This window comes from Halichoerus grypus, chromosome 7, assembly GCF_964656455.1.
Source record: "Halichoerus grypus chromosome 7, mHalGry1.hap1.1, whole genome shotgun sequence".
NCBI lineage: Eukaryota > Metazoa > Chordata > Mammalia > Carnivora > Phocidae > Halichoerus > Halichoerus grypus.
In genome coordinates, this window is record NC_135718.1 from 9,881,469 (window position 1) to 9,901,361 (window position 19,893).

At 38.6% G+C, this 19,893-nt stretch overlaps 1 protein-coding gene across 9 annotated transcripts in view; it reads left to right on the forward strand.

Annotated features, from left to right (window-relative positions):
• Positions 1-19,893, forward strand: part of ATE1 (arginyltransferase 1) — a 167,561-nt gene that overhangs the window by 45,836 nt on the left and 101,832 nt on the right. For all 9 annotated transcript variants that reach the window (XM_078077054.1, XM_078077049.1, XM_078077048.1 and 6 more), the window contains one exon: positions 4,081-4,113. In XM_078077054.1, the coding sequence (XP_077933180.1) occupies positions 4,081-4,113 (33 nt within the window). The remainder of the gene's footprint in view (positions 1-4,080; positions 4,114-19,893) is intronic.

The following is a 19,893-nucleotide window of genomic DNA, read 5'->3' on the forward strand; positions in this document are numbered from 1 at the left end:
TCGGGTAATCTATACAAACAGTTGTAAGAAAGACTTGAATTCCACTTTGACATGTAGGCATAACTCACTGATGTTCTTCGGTTTAGAAAAAAAAAGTTGTGCCTTATCTTATAAAAAATTGCTGTTTAGTGTTTCTTTTTTTGTCAAAATATAGGAATTTAACATGGTTCCTTATTAAACCAGAAAAGGCATTTCAGGTATATAGTAGCTTATATTACTTATGTGTTGAATGTTTTATATTACAAAGATAAATAGTTGATTATAGTTTTAACGGGATATTTTGACAAAACCAGTAGTGCGCATTCTTCTCTCCTTCTTGCCTCCCTCACCCTCTCCACCGCCCCCCCCCCCCCAGCATAACAGGCATGGTTGATAACAAGTCTTGGAAAAAGAAAGAACTTTCTGATCATAACTGACAAGAAGCTTAACTACAATTTTGTGTGCTTGGAAAACTTGAAAAAATTTTGGTAAGCACTAAGTGCTTCTCTGGAAGGAATGAGAAGGTGTTATGACATAGGCTACCAATGGAGCTAGAAGTGATAAGAATACTTTAAGAGAAGGAAGGTCAGTAAGTAGTATGGAACATGAGAACTGATCTGGGTCTATCCTTTTTCCCTTTTTAGAGGCCTGAAAGGTTTTTAAAATGGCACTGATGCCCTTTATGCCTGGATGCTAAATAAGGAACATACTTACTATTTAAAAAAAGTCGGGGCGGGGTGCCTGGGTGGCTCAGTCGTTAAGCGTCTGCCTTGGACTCAGGTCATGATCCCAGGGTCCTGGGATCGAGCCCCGCATCGGGCTCCCTGCTCAGCGGGAAGCCTGCTTCTCCCTCTCCCACTCCCCCTGCTTGTGTTCCCTCTCTCGCTGTCTCTCTCTCTGTCAAAAAATAAATAAAATTAAAAAAAAAAATTCAGGGGCACCTGGGTGGCTCAATCATTAAGTGTCTGCCTTCTGCTCGGGTCATGATCCCAGGATTCTGGGATCGAACCCCACATCGGGCTCCCTGCTCCGTGGGGAGCCCGCTTCTCCTTCTCTCTCTGCTGCTCCCCCTGCTTGTGCTCTCTTGCTTTCTGTCAAATAAATAAAATATTAAAAAAAAAAATTCAGGAGTAGACGAGATCATTGACAAAATTTTTATGAATTTTAGCAAGTGAGTCCAAGTAATAATGTTATTAATGTTGTTATTGAAAAACGTACCTGTTTGCATTTGAAAAGCCAAATGTCAGGCAGGTTGTTCCTATTTTCAACTATATTAAATCAACATTTCTCAGAAGTAGTCTTTAAAATAGATACATAGAAAGAGGGCGCCTGGGTAGCTCAGTCGTTAAGCGTCTGCCTTTGGCTCAGGCCATGATCCCAGGGTCCTGGGATCGAGCCCCACATCGGGCTCCCTGCTCAGCAGGAAGCCTGCTTCTCTCTCTCCCTCTGCCCCTGCTTGTGTTCCCTCTCTCGCTGTGTCTGTCTCTGTCAAATAAATAAATAAATAAATAAATCTTTAAAAATTAAAAAAAAAAATAACATAGATAAAAACTATGGCTATATTTACTTCCAGTTGTTTCTAGAATGACGAAGTATATTCCTATCTGTAAAATCAGTAAGATATTTTGTAAACATATTAAATTCTTTATTTTCTCAACATTTTGCATAAATATCTAAAATAGGATCTTTCTCTTAAGCTTATTAACTATGCCCATAACGTAATATTTTTTAAATAGCTGCATTAATATAACTATGTTAGAAAAGTGGTATTAATGTGGACTACGGGACTGTGGCCATAGTTTTTTTAGTTGTTGTAACAGCAACATTGAGCCATTTTTATACTGATCAGACATTCTGATGGTATTTGTGAGAAGGCATCTATTTCTACTGTCAGTTACAGTGTATGTACAAATACATTTTGTAATAATTAATTTGCTTTTTTATAGTTCTTTTTCAAAGTATTACCATTTGTATTGAATATAATACATGTCGTTTCACAATGAAAATTTGCTGACTAACTGAAGGGAACTAGCAGTGGGTTTTCTGGTGCACTAATCAAGAAACAGCATTTTTGGACCTTTTCATGTCCTTTGAATAGGAGAGTGAATGTGCACCTTGTGATTTGTTATTCTGTTTTTACTGCTTCGGGAATTGAGAACTTTTACTTATGTACTTCATGTTTCGGCAGCTTCAGGCAGGGTAGGAATTTTTAGGTCTATTTTGAAAAAGCTGTGACGGGAGTGTTACATACACACGTGACAAAGGTGTGTGTCAGTTACTGGACCTGCAAGGAGAACTTCGTTTTCTTGGAGAGTAATCATATGCTTCTCTTTATTGTTATTTAAAGTGACCTCCATCCTAACTGATGCATCAGTTACTACTGAACCAGAACTACTTCTCAGTTCTGAAGTATAATGCGTACCATATAGTTGACATGCACATAGTGGAGAAAAGCCCAGAAACCGTGCAAGAGCAGCTTTCTCATTTTGAAATAAAAATTCGCCATACCTCATTTTTCTCCACTGTTAAAACTTTGTTCTTACTTTTTACTCCTGGGAGGAAGAATAGGGATTGTCTTGTGTTGGGCTACTATGAAAATCACTCAAGATCACAAGATTGCACTTTAAATTTCAACAGAATTAATTTGTTACATATCAGCATTATGAAAACTTAAAATTTTGGTATATCTTGCACTTTCAGAAAGTTCCTTTAACAGTTAATATAATCAAATTGCATATTGATATTTAAATTAAGAAAAAAGTTACTAAAGTAACTAGGACCTAAATGATACTAGTTAATTACATGGCTTTGGTGTGCACTAGTAACATTTTATGAATATATTTGCTTTAGTTTTGTGGGGAGGAAGTATCTGATACGCTTTTTAAACTTTATTATAGAAAACTGGAAATATTCACAAAATAGAGTCATATAATGAATCTGCATATATTCATCTTCTTTTCTTACCAGTTTAATATAATGGCCAGTCTTGTTTTATCTACACACTATCCTACAATAGTTCCCTCCTGACCCCCCAGTGATTTTGAAGGAAATCCCAGACATCATGTAATTTCACTGAGAAATATTTCAAGTGTATCTCTAAAAGAGAATCAAATTATTTGTATTCCCTGTGAGTACTAGCTAGTTTTGTTGTGGAGAGGAAGTTCAAGAGTGCTTGGAAACAGGCCTGCTATAGCATTTTATTGTAGTTATTTTGCATTCAGAGAGATCAAGAGTTTATACTACTTGGGTATTTTACTATTACAGTAACTCTCAAAGGATTTGAAACATTGATTTTATAAATAACATCTAAAAATATGCATTATCATCATGAATATACATGGAGTTATGTGACAGTCCTCGTTTCAGAGCTAACCTGCAGTTTGCTTTGTCATTTGCCCCTGGCTCCTCCCTACCCTGCCAAAATTTATGTTTTTTTATTTAAATGCTGAGAAACGGCATATGTAACACTTAGTTTCAGATGAAATTCTGTAAGCCTTGGCATGTGTCAGAGAAAGAGATGATAGAACAAGGATGCGTGTGAGCTGAGAAGGAGGAAGGCAGAGGGGTGAACCCTGGGGCCAGGCACCGGTGTGGGCGTGACTCCCCTGGTCTCACTCTTGCTCACCCCGCCTCCTCGCCTGCTCTTGACTTTTTATTTCTTTTCTTGGTTCCCCTTTGGTTTCTATCTTTTCCTTCTCTTGGCCTTTACTTAATTTTGCCTGTGGCATTCATTGTCAGGAAGATTGCTAACTCCTCCCTTGGAGGATGTTTTATTATGTAGGGGTTGTAAGAGGAAACCTTAAAAAATGAAAGCTTTTAAGACTAATTTGTTGTGCTTTAATTCATTTTTATATAGATTTTATACAGATTTTATTTACACTAATTCAAATACCAACTATGGGCTAGATTGAACTTTTCTATACTCTGTGGATGAACCACACAATGTATCAAAAACGTTAGTTTTATTGACTTTAAAGTTTAGTTTACATGCTGTTATTGAAAAGATATATAATAATAATTTTTCCTTTTTCCTTTTTTGTTGTCTTTTGCTTCCCATTTATTGGATGAAACTGATCCTGATATTCAAATATGACTCTGCAGTTCACAAGGTTCCTTTGCAGCTCACCTCTGGAGGTAAGAGTTTACTCCCTGACCTTAATACTAGGATCACTAATTGGACATCACTATTGGTATGTTTTGTTGATAAATTAGAGGTGATCATTTTGTTTTAACACATACTCTTCAATAATGGTAATGAGATGAATACAGACTTTGTTTAGAATAAGAATTCCTGTTAAGTTATAAAACTGCTCACCTTCATAACAGGTCATTGCTTCTTTTTAAGAACATTTTCTTTTTTTTTTTTTTTAAGTAAACTGAAATCAGTCTTGCATTGTAAAGAGCCTTACTGTATCTGCTTCCTTGTTAACTGTTGACACTAGCCTTATTCTGTCTTAACTGCCCTGGCTGTTAACCGGTAACCAAGAGCTGCAGGAGTCAAGGGGTGGGGGGGATGTTGTCAGGCAAGTTTCTGTTGGTTTGAGAGCACTTTTTCAAACCCCTGAGTTGATGAGGGAAGAGCAAAGGACTTACCTGTTACTGAGCTTTTCTTAAACACAGGCATGCTCCCTTCCTCTGTCTCCCTCTCCGTCCCCTCCTCCCTCCCTCTCTCCCCGCTCCTCTCCCCTCCCCCTCTCTCAGTGCTTCATTCACTTCCACCTTGAGTCCTTATAATGGTTCTGCGGGGTAGAGCTGAGACTCCCGGTGATAACACTGTGAGATAAAGATATTTAGGAAAGCAGCTGACCTGTGAGTTGACACAAGACAGGTGAGGCTTTGAGGAAGGAGGAGGAAAGAGGAGGCTGCGGAGTAGAGATGCTTGCACTCAGAACCAAAGCTGGTTTTCAGAGCATGCCTTCCCTTACCGGTCACACTGGGCAAATCGCAACTTCCCTGAGTCTGGGTTTTCTTATCTTTAAAATGCAAATGATAATTCCTACCTTTCCGACGAAGCAGTGGACATGGCAGCGTTTTTAAAGTGCTACTCAGGGGCAGCTGGGTGGCTCAGGCTCAGGTCTTGATCCCAGGGTCATGAGTTCAAGTGAGTTCAATAAATAAAGTGCTGCTCAAACCTTAGTGGTATTTTGTATTTTCCTCTTGGGTTGTACTGCAGCCCCACACAGTAAGACACTGTTCTCTGCCTTTCCCTTGTTCTTCCTTTTGCTTCTGTTTATTGCACTTTATGTTCCCTTCCCCCATTCCCAGCTTGCTCAAATCCTGTCCCTCTTCAGGTTGAGCCTCCAGGTTTTGCCCACCGCCTGGCCCTCCGGCACCTCTCCATATAGAGGCAGTGTTCCCTGTTCTGCTTCGGTAACACCGTGTTCATGAAATTACTGGAACGTTGTGGGTGTGTGGTGTAGCCCAGCCTAGCACATTAAATACTCTTAGAGACCAGTTCGATGATTGCCAGGGGAAACTGACGGGGCCAGAGAGTACCATCCAAGTTTGGTCACATTTTCTAAATATCCAGGATCAAGGGGGAAACAAAGCTATGTTTGGACAGACTCTGGGCTTTGAAATGTCAGAGGCTTGGTTGGCCTATGAGCAAGTCATTTCATCTTTTGGTTAATCTAAAGATGGAAATAGTAATACTTTATGGTTATTAAAATGAAATGAAATAGTGTGTGGCAAACACTGAACACAATGCCTGTCACATAGAATTTTAAATGAAGTTTAGGGCGAAAACAATAAAAGCAAACCATAAGAAATTTGAAGACAGTATAAATTATACAATTTACTCTTCAGTTGATGAAGCATTTTTTTTTTTTTAAGATTTTATTTATTTGAGAGAAAGAGAGAGAGCACATGAGAGGGGGAAGGGTCAGAGGGAGAAGCAGACTCCCCGCTGAGCAGGGAGCCCGATGCGCGGGACTCGATCCTGGGACTCCAGGATCATGACCTGAGCCGAAGGCAGTTGCTTAACCAACTGAGCCACCCAGGTGCCCTGATGAAGCATTTTTTAAGCATAGCAGAATGGGAAGTATCACAAAGGAAAGGATGGAAAAATAAGATTTGCTTCTGTTAAAAATCCTTACTTTTGTTCGTGAAAACATATATAGTTAAAAGGCAGTTTGGGGAGAGTGTGATAACAAGGTTATTATACTTAATGATCTCCTGGAATCAATTTTAAAATGTACTATTTTCTTTCCCATAATTTTTCGTTGGATTTTATGAGATAGTGTGGTGAAATACAAATGATAATAAATGTTTTAAGAGTTTAACCTTGTAAGTAATCAAAGAAGTGTAGTTTAAAAGAACAGTGATAAATGCTTGCTTACCTATTTAGAAATCTTTTTTTTTTTTTTAATGAATGCTTAGGATGATATGGTGGGATGGGATGTTTTTAAACTTTATCCTATACAGAAATCAGTTTGGTCGTCTACATTAAACACCCTATATAAATTCATACCTGTGGGTTGTGTGCCTGAGTAATTCTAGTCTAAGAATCACTGCCAGAGAAATAATTAGAAGTGAGGACAAAATTTGCCTAAATGTTTATTACAGCTTTATTTATTTATTTATTTATTTTTAAGATTTTTTTTTTTCAATTTACTCATTTGAGAGAGAGACAGAGAGAGCATAAGCGGGGGAAGGGCAGAGGGAGAGGGAGAAGCAGGCTCCCTGCTGAGCTGGGAGCCCATCATGGGGCTTGATCCCAGGACCTGGAGATCGTGACCTGAGCTGAAGGCAGACACTTAACCATCTGAGCCACCCAGGTGCCCTAACAGCATTATTGATAATGGCAAAAGATTTATGAACAGTCTAAATGTCCAGCAGTAGGAGGAGTAAATAATGGTATAGACAGCCATATTATGGATAGAACACTCTACAGCCATTAAAATGGGGATTATGCATATTCATGAGTATGTGCTGATGCACAAAACAGTGAAAGAAGTAGGACGCAAGATTATACATGCAGATCTCAGTTTAAAAATAATTTAAGCATACAGAAATTAGTTAAGAAGATACACAAGATGTTAAATTGTTTCACCCTTTGCTCTTCCATGAAGGAGCCACAATGGGGAGAAGAGATACCTTGGTAGGTGTTTAGTGGTGACTTTTGTAGTTAGTGTTTGGAAAGTACATCAGGCAAGTCTCTGACAGATGTGCAAACAGGGTCTAGTCTTGGGGGAAAAAGGTGGGTGGGGAGAAATTGCAGGAGCTTAGGTGAAGAGAATGCCGATAAGGTTTAAGGCTGAACTCTGATTTCAGCAAGAGCTTTGAGGAGTAATCAGGAAGAATGGTTTTGAGCAGAAGACATTTAGGCTGGATTGGCTTACCTGGACATGGAGTGAATAAGGAGGCTGGCTCTTGATGTCCACTGCGCTACTGGGGCAGTGTTAACAATGGCAAAGATCCTTCTAAAGAGACCTCACTAATAGATTTTTCTCAGCTGTAAGCCCAGTGAGAGAGGACCCTGTTTTTCTCGCTTGGGTTTCTGATCTCAGTGTAGTGAATAGTACAGTGGACGCACTGGATGAACATTTGTTAACGGTTGGATGAGGGAGTGAGCTAGGTGGGGCTGAGGCTGCAAGTAACAGGACTTTACCCATAATCTGGCAGTGGTCAGCTAAAAACACACAAGGCCTAACATGTATGTTTCAATATGGTTAACAGTCTTCCTAGCAAGATTGTAGCTACTTAAGATCAGGATCTTTGGATGCTCTCAGGTATAGATAGGGCTTGGAGTTTACCAACTGCACAGCTAGAGTTGTACCAAACAAATATTTTTTTAATTGCATCTGGCTAAATATTGAGAATCTACATGCAGAAGCTTTAATCTTTGGTGAAAAGTAGAGGGAAAGTATGATCAAATTTTAGTGATAGTTTCTGTCATTTTCTGTCTGATCTGCTTTTTCCACTTAATGATCCGGAGTTGTGTTTTACCTTGTTTAAATCTCTTTTCTTACTGAGCTTATGAACATGGGGAAAGGAAAAAAAATCAAAATTAGAGATGACCAATGTGCTTTTGTTTGCTTGAAGTATTTGGGAAATACCTTGAGGGCTTTCTGTTGAAATTTTTCTAGTCTGGAATTTTGTGGGGGCTGCCTGATGGCATAGTTAGTGGCTGCTGTCCCCCAGATTTCCAACAGCACTGAGCTCAGGATTCTGTTCCTTTGCCACCTCCTTCGCCCGTGAGCCAAAGCAAAGCCAAAGTAGGAGAGTGTTAGGAGTCCCAAATGTTTAATTTTGCCATTGAGCTTATGTTTTAGCTGGAGAAGGAAACTTACAATATGATAAATACCCAAACACCTTCCCTAATTCTGATTAAAAGAAAAATAATTCGGGGCGCCTGGGTGGCTCAGGCGTTAAGCGTCTGCCTTCGGCTCAGGTCATGGTCCCAGGGTCCTGGGATCGAGCCCCACATCGGGCTCCCTGCTCTGCGGGAAGCCTGCTTCTCCCTCTCCCACTCCCCCTGCTTGTGTTCCCTCTCTGGCTGTGTCTCTCTGTCAAATAAAGTCTTTAAAAAAAAAATAAAGTAAAAGAAAAGAAAAATAATTCTGGTAGAGACCGTAAAATACATGAGACTTGCAGTTGCAAATGAAGGATACTCTAAACTTCATTTTGTCCACAAAACTAGTATGAATGAACCATGTCCCTTTGTTGTAAGTCCTAAACAGTTAACTGCCACATGAATCTAACGAAATTGTCAGGTTATAGTAATTACATCAGTAATTTGATCTGCTGTCATTTGAATGGAGCCATGTGTGGAGAGTCAGTTACTTCCCTCTGTGGGGCTGACCCTTTTACATTCCTGTAAGCTGAAGACTAATAGAGCTCATTAAGCTTTATGGGAAAAGAGCTTTTATCACCTCGTCAAGTCAGGCAACATATTTCCATTATATTCCTAATTTCATGTGGCTCTGTGGCTGCTGATGTGCACTCCCCTGCTAGGTTTACATCGGACCTCTCCCTTACAGACATTTTTATTGACATTTCTAAGTCTGAATTACATTTTGTGTGGCACCACCTACAGATGTCTTCAATTAAATGTAGGTAAATAAAGGGGATTATATATCAGAGGCTAAAAGATTCTTGCAGTTCTCTCCCGAATCACACTTTGCCAGCCAGTCCAGTAGGGTGCAGTCTTATCGGCATTTCGGAGGCGGAGAGCTACAGGGGAGGTGTTTGTAAGACATTTCACCACGTGTGAATGTAGGTGGCTTAGGTTTCTGTTCAGGTATGTCCTTCTGTTTCATTTCAGATCAATTCCAATCTTCCTTCATTCAACAGGTATCATAATAACTTACTGAGATGTTAGCACCTACAGTGGATGGGTACTATGCTAAGCTCTTTGCTTATGTCGTTTTAATTCTCACAGAGTGTCTGTGAGGTAGATATTCCCAGTTTTGTTTTAAGGAAAATTGAGCCCGGAGAGGTACATTGGTTGAGCTCAACATCACAGCTGTTGGTATGTGGCGATAATAAGATAGAAAGGAGAAAATGAAATTATACTGCTGTAAGATTCTTTTTTTAAAAGTTTTAATTTTAATTTAGTTAACACATAGTGTCATATTAGTTTCAGATGTACAATATAGTGGTTCAACAGTTCCATACATTGCCCGGTGCTCATCACAGCAGGTACCCTCCTTAGTCCCCATCACCTGTTTCACCCAACCCCCGCTCCCCTCTGGTAATGCTATAAGATTCTTGCACTACATGAAATGATAAGTTCGAGATGTATTTTGTAAACCCAAGGGCAGGGTTTCTCAAGCTTGGCACTATTGACATTTTGGATTGGTTAAATCTTTCTTGGGGGTGCTATCCTGTGCATTGTGTGATGCTTAGCAACATCTCTGACTTCTACCCAAGAGATGCCAGTAGCACCCTCCCCCTGAGTTGAAACAAAATGTTTCCAGATTTTGCCAAATGTCCCAAAGGGGTAAATTGGCTCCCTATTGAAAACCACTCTCCTAGAGCAGCCTTAAAAACAAAGAGATACAGTTGTTAAGTCAATAGTGAAAATAATTGCCATGATAACATGTTTTCAGTCTCATGAAAGGCAAAAAAAGAAGGAAAGGTGAACAAAGAACAAGTGAGACAGATAGAAAGCAAATAGCAAGATGTCCACTTAAATCGAACCCTACTGATTACATTAAATATAAGTGATCTGAACCAGGACTCTGCTATATCGACATGTTCTACATCTACACTGTCCCAAGCACGTATGTAGCTAGTGGTCCTACATAGGTACTGAGGTTTTTAGGACCTGAATTTTAAATCTTTAAGATTTTAGTTAACTTATGCAGCCGCATATGGCCAGTGGCTATCCAGACACTCCAATTAAAAGTCAGAGATTGGGGCACCTGGGTGGCTAGGTCAGTTAGGTGTCTGCCTTCAGCTCAGGTCATGAACCCAGGGTCCTGGGATTGAGCCCCGCGTTGGGCTCCCTGCTCAGCAGGGGAGTCTTGATTCTCCCTCTCCCTCTGTTCATGTGCTGTCTCTCTCCCTTGTTCTCTCAAAAAAAAAAAAAGATTATCAGATTTAAAAAAAACAAAAAGCAAACTCTACCTTAACTGTGCAGACATGGATCATTTAAAAGTAAAAGGCCAGAGTAAGGCAAACCGTGCAAATGCTAATCGTAAGAAAGTTGGAGTGACTATATTCGTACCTGACAAAGTAGACTTAGGGCAAAGGCTGGATCTGAAAGGAAGAGGGATGTTTCATAGAAATAAAGTGGTCGGTTCATCATATAAAGACACGGTAATCCAAAATGTGAGACAATAATAAGAGCGCAGGAATACATGAAGCAAAAACCAGTGGAACTGAGAGGAGAAAGAGTCCGACCCACAGTTATAGTTGGAGACTTTGGGACAACTTTCTCCATAGTTGACAGAACAATTAGAAAACTAGAAGGACCATAGAAGATGTGAACAACACCATCACACAGTTTTACTTCATTGACCTCTATTGAATACTGTACCCAATAATGATACGTATTTTTTCAAGTACACAGGGAACATTTACTAAGACAGATCAGATGCTGTACCATTATGCATATCTCAGTAATTGAAAAGGATTGAAATCCTCTCTGATCAAATTGGAATTGTTAGACTCAATAACAGAAAGAACTCATAACTCAGTAAGACGGGCAATGTAGTTAGAAAATAGGCAAAAGACTTGATTATATATTTCACCAGAGAAAACATACAAATGGTTAATAAGGACATGAAAAGATGCTCACCATCCATCAGGGAAATGCAGGTTAAAACCTCAAAGAGATACCATTACAAACCCACGAGAATGGCTGTCATCAAAAGACAGTAACAGGTGTTGGCAAGATGTGGAGAACTTGGCCACCTTATACGTCGTGGTGGGAATATTAAAGTGGTGTAGCCATGGTTTTGCATGTCCTCAAAATATTAAAGATAGGGTTATTATATGACCCAAAAATACAGGAATATACCCAAGCAAAATGAAAATATACATCCAAAGACTTGGATGTGAATGTTCATAGTAGCATTATTCATAATGGCCAAAAGCTGGAAATAATTCAAATGTCTTGTCAACTGGTGAGTGGATAAATGTCCATCCATACAGTGGAATACTATTCAGCAGTAAACAGGCACCAGTTAGGATATAGGTTACAACATGGGTGAACCTTGCAAACATGATGTGAAAGAAGCCAGACACAGGGGCCTACATATTGTGTTTCAATTTAAATGAATTACCCAAAAAAAGGAAATTGAGAGAGTCAGAAGGGAGATCAGTGGAATTAGAGGTAAGAGTGGAGGCTTAATACAAAGGGGCTCATGGGAGTTTTGGGGGTGATAGAGATGATCCCAAATTGGATTGTGGTGATGATTCCACAATTCTATAAATTTGCTAAAAATACGCAGAATTTTACACTTAAAATGGGTGAATTTTGTCATGTGTAAATAAAGCTGGGGGAAAAAGGCACATATCATTTTTTAATCCTTTATTTATTTATTTTAAAGATTTTATTTCTTTATTTGACAGAGAGAGAGACACAGCGAGAGAGGGAACACAAGCAGGATGAGTGAGAGAGGGAGAAGCAGGCTTCCCGCGGAGCAGGGAGCCCGATACGGGGCTCGATCCCAGGACCCCGGGATCATGACCTGAGCCGAAGGCAGATGCTTAATGACTGAGCCACCCAGGGGCCCCCTTCATCCTTTAATTTTCTAAAATATTGTAGAAAAGATTTGATTCAGCTTGATATCTTGCTTTCTTACTTCATCCCTGTAGTGTAGTGTTTGCAGTTTTAGTATTCCCCCAAGATAGTATTACATATTGAAACAGATGTGTTTTAAGGAATATTTAAATATTAGCTATGTAGTTAATACTCTTAATTTTAAATGTTAGCCATTAGTATTTTTTGATAGCTTGTGAAACCATCTTGCCAAGCTCTTTCTGAAGTTGAGAGCTACTTCTCACTTAGAGCTCTGTGATAGACTGGAATAACGTGGACATCTGGGTGTGTGTGTGTACACTGATTGCAAGCTGCAGGTAGCAGTAGAAAAAAAAAGGACCATAAAAACCTGGCCATCTCTTCAGTCTGCAGGCAAATGAAGTGTCACTGCTTGGGGTGGCTCTGGTAGATGTCAAGGTATCTCCAGTGGCCAGAATTTGGAAGAGGGAATGGCTGTTACCCAAACTGGGTCTTGTTAGAATTGAAGGGAGCTTGTAGAGGTAGTAGTGGAGGGTTGAAGTGGAGAAGACTGAGCTGTTAAACTTGGGAAGGGAGTTAAAACAATTTTACCAAACAAGAATGCTGAGGATCTGGTAGCCAGAGAGCTGGCCTGAACTGGAGAGCCGTGGAGAGAAGGGTAGGAAGAGGGTTCAGCTGGGTGACTGGGAGGAGCTTTCACCTGCTGTCTGGTCTGGGGCCTGGGAGCACCAGCTGTGTGTAGAGAGCCAGGACCAGGGCAAACAGAGGTATCTGAACAGGGGCTAGATCTCAGAGAATGGCTGTCAGGCTGCTATTGGTACTAAATGATTAGAAAAGGAAAGTTAGGCTGTGGCTTGATCCACTGGGCAAAAGGGAGATACAAGTGAGGGGTGCTGTTTTTTCTAGTTTCATGGGTTGGGGAAGAGTCATGTAGTTTTCAGGCTGAGTCCCGTATACTGTAGAATCACGCAGAGTAGTGTTGGGCAGAGGCCCCAGTTAGAATTCTGGAGCCAGATCCCCCAACTCATTGGGATTATCATTTGACTGCTCTCCCATTCGGTTAGGTCTGAAGGCTGTTGGGCAGTCGTGGCTGGGGTGGGACTGCTCCTGAGGCTGCTAACCAAGAATCGGTTGAACCGAAGCTATTCAGTAGGTAGGGCTTAAACATCTTTTATGTGATAGTCAGACTAGGATTCCCTGGGCTCACACAGGCACTCAGTAAGTGCTGGATGAATACATGAACTTACCTCCAGTTTGCTTCTGGATATCACATGATAGTTGAGCCAATGTTATTTGAAACCTTATGTTTTATAGTGAAATTGTATAAACTGGAAGTCTTTTCCTGGAGACCAATCTCCTGTGATAAAAATATCAAAATTTATTCTGAGAATAAGAGAAAGCTTACTAGAATAGAAAACCAGACCTTAAAGAGAAAAATGCCATAAATTTCCTTGTTGAAGATTTTTCTGGCATGGAGCTTAGATTAGTTTAGGCATCTTAAATCACAGTCCATTGCAGGTACCTCTTTGCCAGATCAGTCTTCCTTTAGCAAGTAGTGGTTTGCATTGAAAGGATCTTTCAGCTTTGTTCAAAATTAGGGTCATCTGCCTTGACAATTTTCGTTACCCATTAAATATGCATGAATGCTTCAGAAAATGTTTGAATGGTAAATCCTGGGGTGGATTAGTTTCCATGGGGATGTCCGTCTTGTTTGATGTTTGCAGTCATTCAGTTCTAAATAAAAATATCAGGTTGGGTTGTCACTGGGGGGATGCTTTTCCAGCAAGTCTCAAATTGAATTGACATTAAGTAAGTTTCATTAAGATAGTTACTCTTAATTCTAAGGTGTTTGTTGTAGTGTTCAATAAATATTGACTAATCTGTAGAATTGTGAAGTTTGGGGTTCTGTTACTTTTCCTTGTAAGCGTTTTGTGGTGCCTCACTAAAAGTCTTTTTGTTGGATAGTTAGGATTTAAAAATATAAGGAAATGTCAAAGTAAAGAAAACAGTTAACAGATTAACATCTTAATTTTTATGTATTCTGTGATAGAAATGCAAAAATTGTTCCTTTCTTATTTCTGTCACACTTATTAAACACACTTACTGTAAATCATTCCTCAATGACTTAAGCTCTGTAAAGTTCAAATTTTTGTCATCACAGTGCTTCTAGTTTTAAGTTATAAATATATTTATAACTTATATATATAGTTATAAATATATAAATATATTTATAACTATATAAAAAAAGTTTATAAAGTAAACTTTTTTGCTTGCTTTGAAACATTTCATTTCCTAAGAATTATGTCATTGAGAAATACATTTCTTGATTCATCCTTTGGCTTAGTAAGTTGCTGAAATATCTTAATTCATTACATTAAATAGAACATGTTACTGTATTGTGATGATGTTCTGACATGGGGCCACAGAAGCAGTGTCCAGTGAGAAAAACACTGAACCGAAAGTTGAGAATTCCAGGTTTGGGTCCTTCTCATTCCTCTAAATGGGTTTTGTGACCTTGGACAAGCCCCTTTATCACCCCAACCCTCACTTTTTCATTTTTAAAGTGAGTAAGGGTATCTCAAATGAAGAGCTCCCTCAAACTGAGTGAACTCAGCCAACATTTTAACATGTTTTGTACAGTTGACTCTAGAACAATACAGGTTTGAACTGTGATCCACTAATACATGGATTTTTTTATAGTACAGTATTGTAAATGTATTTTCTCTTATGATTTTATTAATATTTTCTTCAGCTTACTTTATTGTAAGAACACAGTATCTAATACATATAACACAAAATAATTGACTGTTTCTGTTATCAGTTATGTTTCCTGTCACTAACAGGCTGTTAGTAGTTAAGTTTTTGGGAGTCAAAGGTTATTTGTGAATTTTCGACTGTGCTGGGTGGGGGGTGTTGGTGCCCCAACCCCCATGTTATTCAAGAGTCAACTGTAGCTTCCTTTCAGACTCAGGCATTATAAACTAGGCAAATAAAATACACTTCCCTCAACTTAGTACTGGCTGTAGTCCCTCCAGTTTTGTCTTTCACCGTGCTTTTTTTTATGTTCTGAAGCAAGCCGACACTTAGAACAATTCTCCTCACTCTCTTCTATAAAAACAAGTGTTATCCTGTTACCTTGCATACCCAAATGTATTTCTCTTATTTTTGCCTTTAATATGGTACATATGAATTATATCTTTTAATAAAGTAATAGCTTTGGGTTCTTGAAACTGGGAGGTAGGTCATTGAGAACTACCTGATTATGTAAGCATTTTAGCAGACTGGGAAAGTGCATAAATACAAACATCACAAAGTTCTTATGCATCCCTTTTACATCTTCTCAGAGTAGCAAAGATGAACGTGTTTATTGACATGACCCAAAGATATAGTCATTCTATAGCATATGTAAATAAGCAGGACAAATTTATAAATACTATGCTCATTGTTTTAGTGTTCAGTCTTACTTAGAATCTACTTAGGTATCCAAAGATTGTTTATTGCATTTGTTAATTTATATTAATCCACATTTTAAAACTATTTAAGAATCTTAGAAGTTATGTTTAAGCCACCATAAAACGTAATATATAAAAAAGTTTGTCGGTTGCTCAACATGACTAGTCGTTAGGGAACTGCAAATGAAACCCACAATAAGATACCACCTTTACACCCATTAGGATGGCTGTTATCAAAAATAGAGCAAACAATAAATGTTGGCATGGATGTGGAGAAACTGGAACCCTTGTGAATTGTTTGTAGGCATGTAAAATGGTGCAGCCTCTATGGGAGATGAGTGGCAATTCCTTAAAAAATTAAAAATCGATTTGCCATATGATCCAGCAATTTCTCTTCTAGGTATATTCACAAAAAAATTGAAAACAGGGGCTCAAACAGATATTGTAAACCAGTGTTCATAGAGGCATTGTTCACAATAGCCAAAAGGTAGAAGCAACCCAAGTGTCTATGAACCGATGAAGAGATAAACAAGATGTGTGCATACCATGGAATATTATTCAGCCTTAAGAAGGAGGGAGACTCTGACATAGGCTATGACATGGATGGACGTTGAGGACATAATGCTAAGTGAAATAAGCCAGTCACAAAAAGGCAGATACTATGTGATTACACTTACCTGAAGTAGCTAGAGTAGGCAAATTCATAGAGACAGAAAGTAGAACAGAGGTTCCCAGGGGCTAGGGAGGGCGGAAGTGGGGAGTTACTGTTTAGTGGATACAGAGTTTCAGTTTGGGATGCTGACAAAGTTCTGTGGGTGGATCGTGGTCCTGGTTGCACATGTGAATGTACACTCAAAAATGCTGAAAATGGTAAATGTTATGTGTATTTTACCACAATTTAAAAATATTTTTCAATGTCAGAATTATAATTTAATTCAGTCTAACACAAATTTGCATGTTTCAAAATCATGAGCATTATGTAGGAATGATGTTAACTTTTTTGATTAATAAACCAGTGAGTGGTTTTAGAAATTTAACCTCTTCATTAGAAAACAAACTCATATTATTTTAAAAATCTATTCATATATTATACCTAATACTAATAAATCTGAGAAAAGACATACCCTTTTTCTTTTTTTTCTTTTTTAAGATTTTATTTATTTGAGAGAGAGATCATGAGCAGGGGGAGGGAGGGAAGCAGAGGGAGAGGGGGAAGGACTCCCCACTGAGCAGGGAGCCCAACATAGCACTCCATCCCAGGACCCTGAGATCATGATCTGAGCTGAATGCAGATGCTTAACCAACTGAGCCACCCAGGTGCCCCCCTTTTTTCTTTCTTAAACCAAAATTATTAAGCCAGTTTGATTTATTTTAAAATTGTTTCTGAGCTCACAGTTTCTGTAAGGAGTTTTTTTTTCTGTGAATTTGGAGAATATTTGATTTATATAAATGTTTACTTATGTCTATAAATCAATTTTATAGAGCTCCTCTAATAAGGAAATGTGATGGTATGATTCATTAGTACTCTCTGAAGGCAGGAAAATGTTTCACATACAATAAGAAATGAAGACTTTTCTGAATCACGAATTCATAGACACTTAGAGCTCTGAGCTCCAGTTCTGCAACTTGAGCTACAGGTCACAAGTAAACACAGAAACTCATGGGTTCAGATCTCAAAGAGCTGTTCTCCTTAATTGATTGAACTCACGAATATACAGACAAAAAAACCCTAATAAACTCTGTCTCCTCTCATTCAGTGGAGAATAGATCTACGTCATTCATCCAACAGACCATAAACCAAATCTAACTGTTGCTGCCACTAAGGGGGATAACTTGCTGGTCGTAGGAGAACCAGAAACAAAAAACAAAAGCACACAGTGGAGAGGGAGAAAAAGACAGAGAAACACAGCACAGTTAGAGCTCTGTTGCTCTATGGGAATGTCTTTGAGAGTCAAGAAAAGACAGGCTGTGAAGGGCACTTGCATGTTTTTTAGCTCCATTAAGTATTCACTTGAGCTTCTCAGTAGGTCAACTCCAAAACTATTAAACTACATTTTCAGAAAGGTAAAAGCATGATAACCATACAAATAGAGCATGAACACATGTCAAATTTTATTTGACTCATTAATTAGTGCAAGAACCAGTAACACATTAAAACTGGTGCAAGGAGCATTTGTGAAAATACAGATACTGAGATACACAATTTAATAAGAGGTTGAGATGAGATTGCTAAGTTAGATAAAAACAACTGATTACTGAGTTACAGGGCATTAAACTGTAACTTTTTGGGTTACTTGTTCCACTGGGCAGAAATCTTTAAGTTAACCTCTGCCCCAGCCAAATTGTAAAATAACTCAGTCAATAGAAAATCAAGCCCAGAACTGCACTTAAACCATAAGAGACTCTTAACTCTAGGGAACAAACTGAGGGTTGCTGGAGGGGAGGAGGGGTGGGGGGATGGGGTAACTGGATGAGGGGCATTAAGGAGGGCACTTGATGTAACGAGCGCTGGGTGTTATATGCAACTGATGAATCACTAAATTCTATCCCTGAAACTAATAATATACTATATGCACTATATGTTAACTAAATTGAATTTAAATAAAAAATAAATGAAAAGAGAACACCCATTTTTTTTTGGCCTTTATCAAATTTCAGATACCACTGTGTCTTTTTAATACATGCTAATAATTCTTCAACCTCAGTTTTTAAAACTCTTGATTATACATTATTGCATTTTTATTAAAAATAAATGGAGAAAAGAATATGTATCATCCATGAACCCTGTACTGACAGGACTCGATTTTTTTCCCCATCTTTATAAGTGTGTGTGTGTGTGCTACACACACTGTAGAGAGAGAGAAATTTTTCATATGGTTGTGATCATACATGACACTTTATATTGTCTTCACTTAACTTGGAGAAATGTCTATTTATTTATTTTTAAAGACTTTATTTATTTGACAGAGACGCAACGAGAGAGGGAACACAAGCAGGGGGAGTGGGAGAGGGAGAAGCAGGCTTCCCGCTGAGCAGGGAGCCTGATGTGGGGCTCGATCCCAGGACCCTGGGATCATGACCCAAGCCGAAGGCAGATGCTTAACAACTGAGCCACCCAGGCACCCCAAAATGTTTATAATGTTATTACAAATTCTTGGTAAAAATAGTTTTTATTTACTACATAATAGTTCTTCATATGAATGGACTGTAATTAGCTTATTTCATTTTACAATTTTGTTTAATTTGGTTCTTTCTCCCAATTTGGAAGTGCACAAAGGTTGTCATGGTATCAGTGTCCTGGACATAGTCAATAGGAGCTGATTAAAATTTTTAAGTTAGATGCTACTGAATTGTTGTTTATTGAGATTATCAACAGAAATTGAGGCAGTTGGTATAGTTTGTTCCTCTCCGATGACCAGCTAATCTTCATCAACTCAGGGATTCTGATAAAATGGAGGCATTTAGAGGTTTACCTGGTATAAAGTACTGTGTAGCAACTTGAGAGAATTGTGCGACTAGGAACATCATAGGAATTCTTCCTAATTTTAAGGCCATAAAAATTAAGTCATTTTTATTACTTAGTAAAATTAACTTTTAAATGCTTTCTTTTTTTTTTTTTTTTTTTAAAGATTTTATTTATTTGACAGAGAGCACAAGCAGAGGGAGAGAGAGGGAGAAGCAGGCTCCCTGCTGAGCAAGGAGCCCGATGTGGGACTCGATCCCAGGACCCTGGGATCATGACCTGGGCCGAAGGCAACCGCTTAACCGACTGAGCCACCCAGGCGTCCCAAATGCTTTCTTTATGAGCAGAGAAAGTGTTGCTTAAAATACAGTAAAAGAAAATATTATAACTTTTACATGCACTTTCTTTTATTAGCATCACTTAAATGTTACTGTCTTTGAATTGAAATATAAATGGTGATTGGAAATAATATCAGAATAAGCCTGCATAGACTAATAATTTTGGTACAGGCCTGTTACAGAATTAACATTATTTAATTTATAATACCTAAGATAATTGAATATTTTGAAGGCTAGGATCAGTAAATTTATCTCCTATAATGTAAGCTGGGTTGTAAAATGTTGACATCCAGCAGGATATCAAATCAAAGTACTCAGTTTCTGTTACTGTCAGAATCAGCCCCCAAAAAGTAACCTAGAAAGACAAAATATTTCTTGGTGGTGGTGATTACAATGCCTATTGGTAGCTAAACCCATCGGGTAATGGTCCCAGCTGGTTCAAGGCTACAGTTGTCTTCGTAGGAGGGGGGC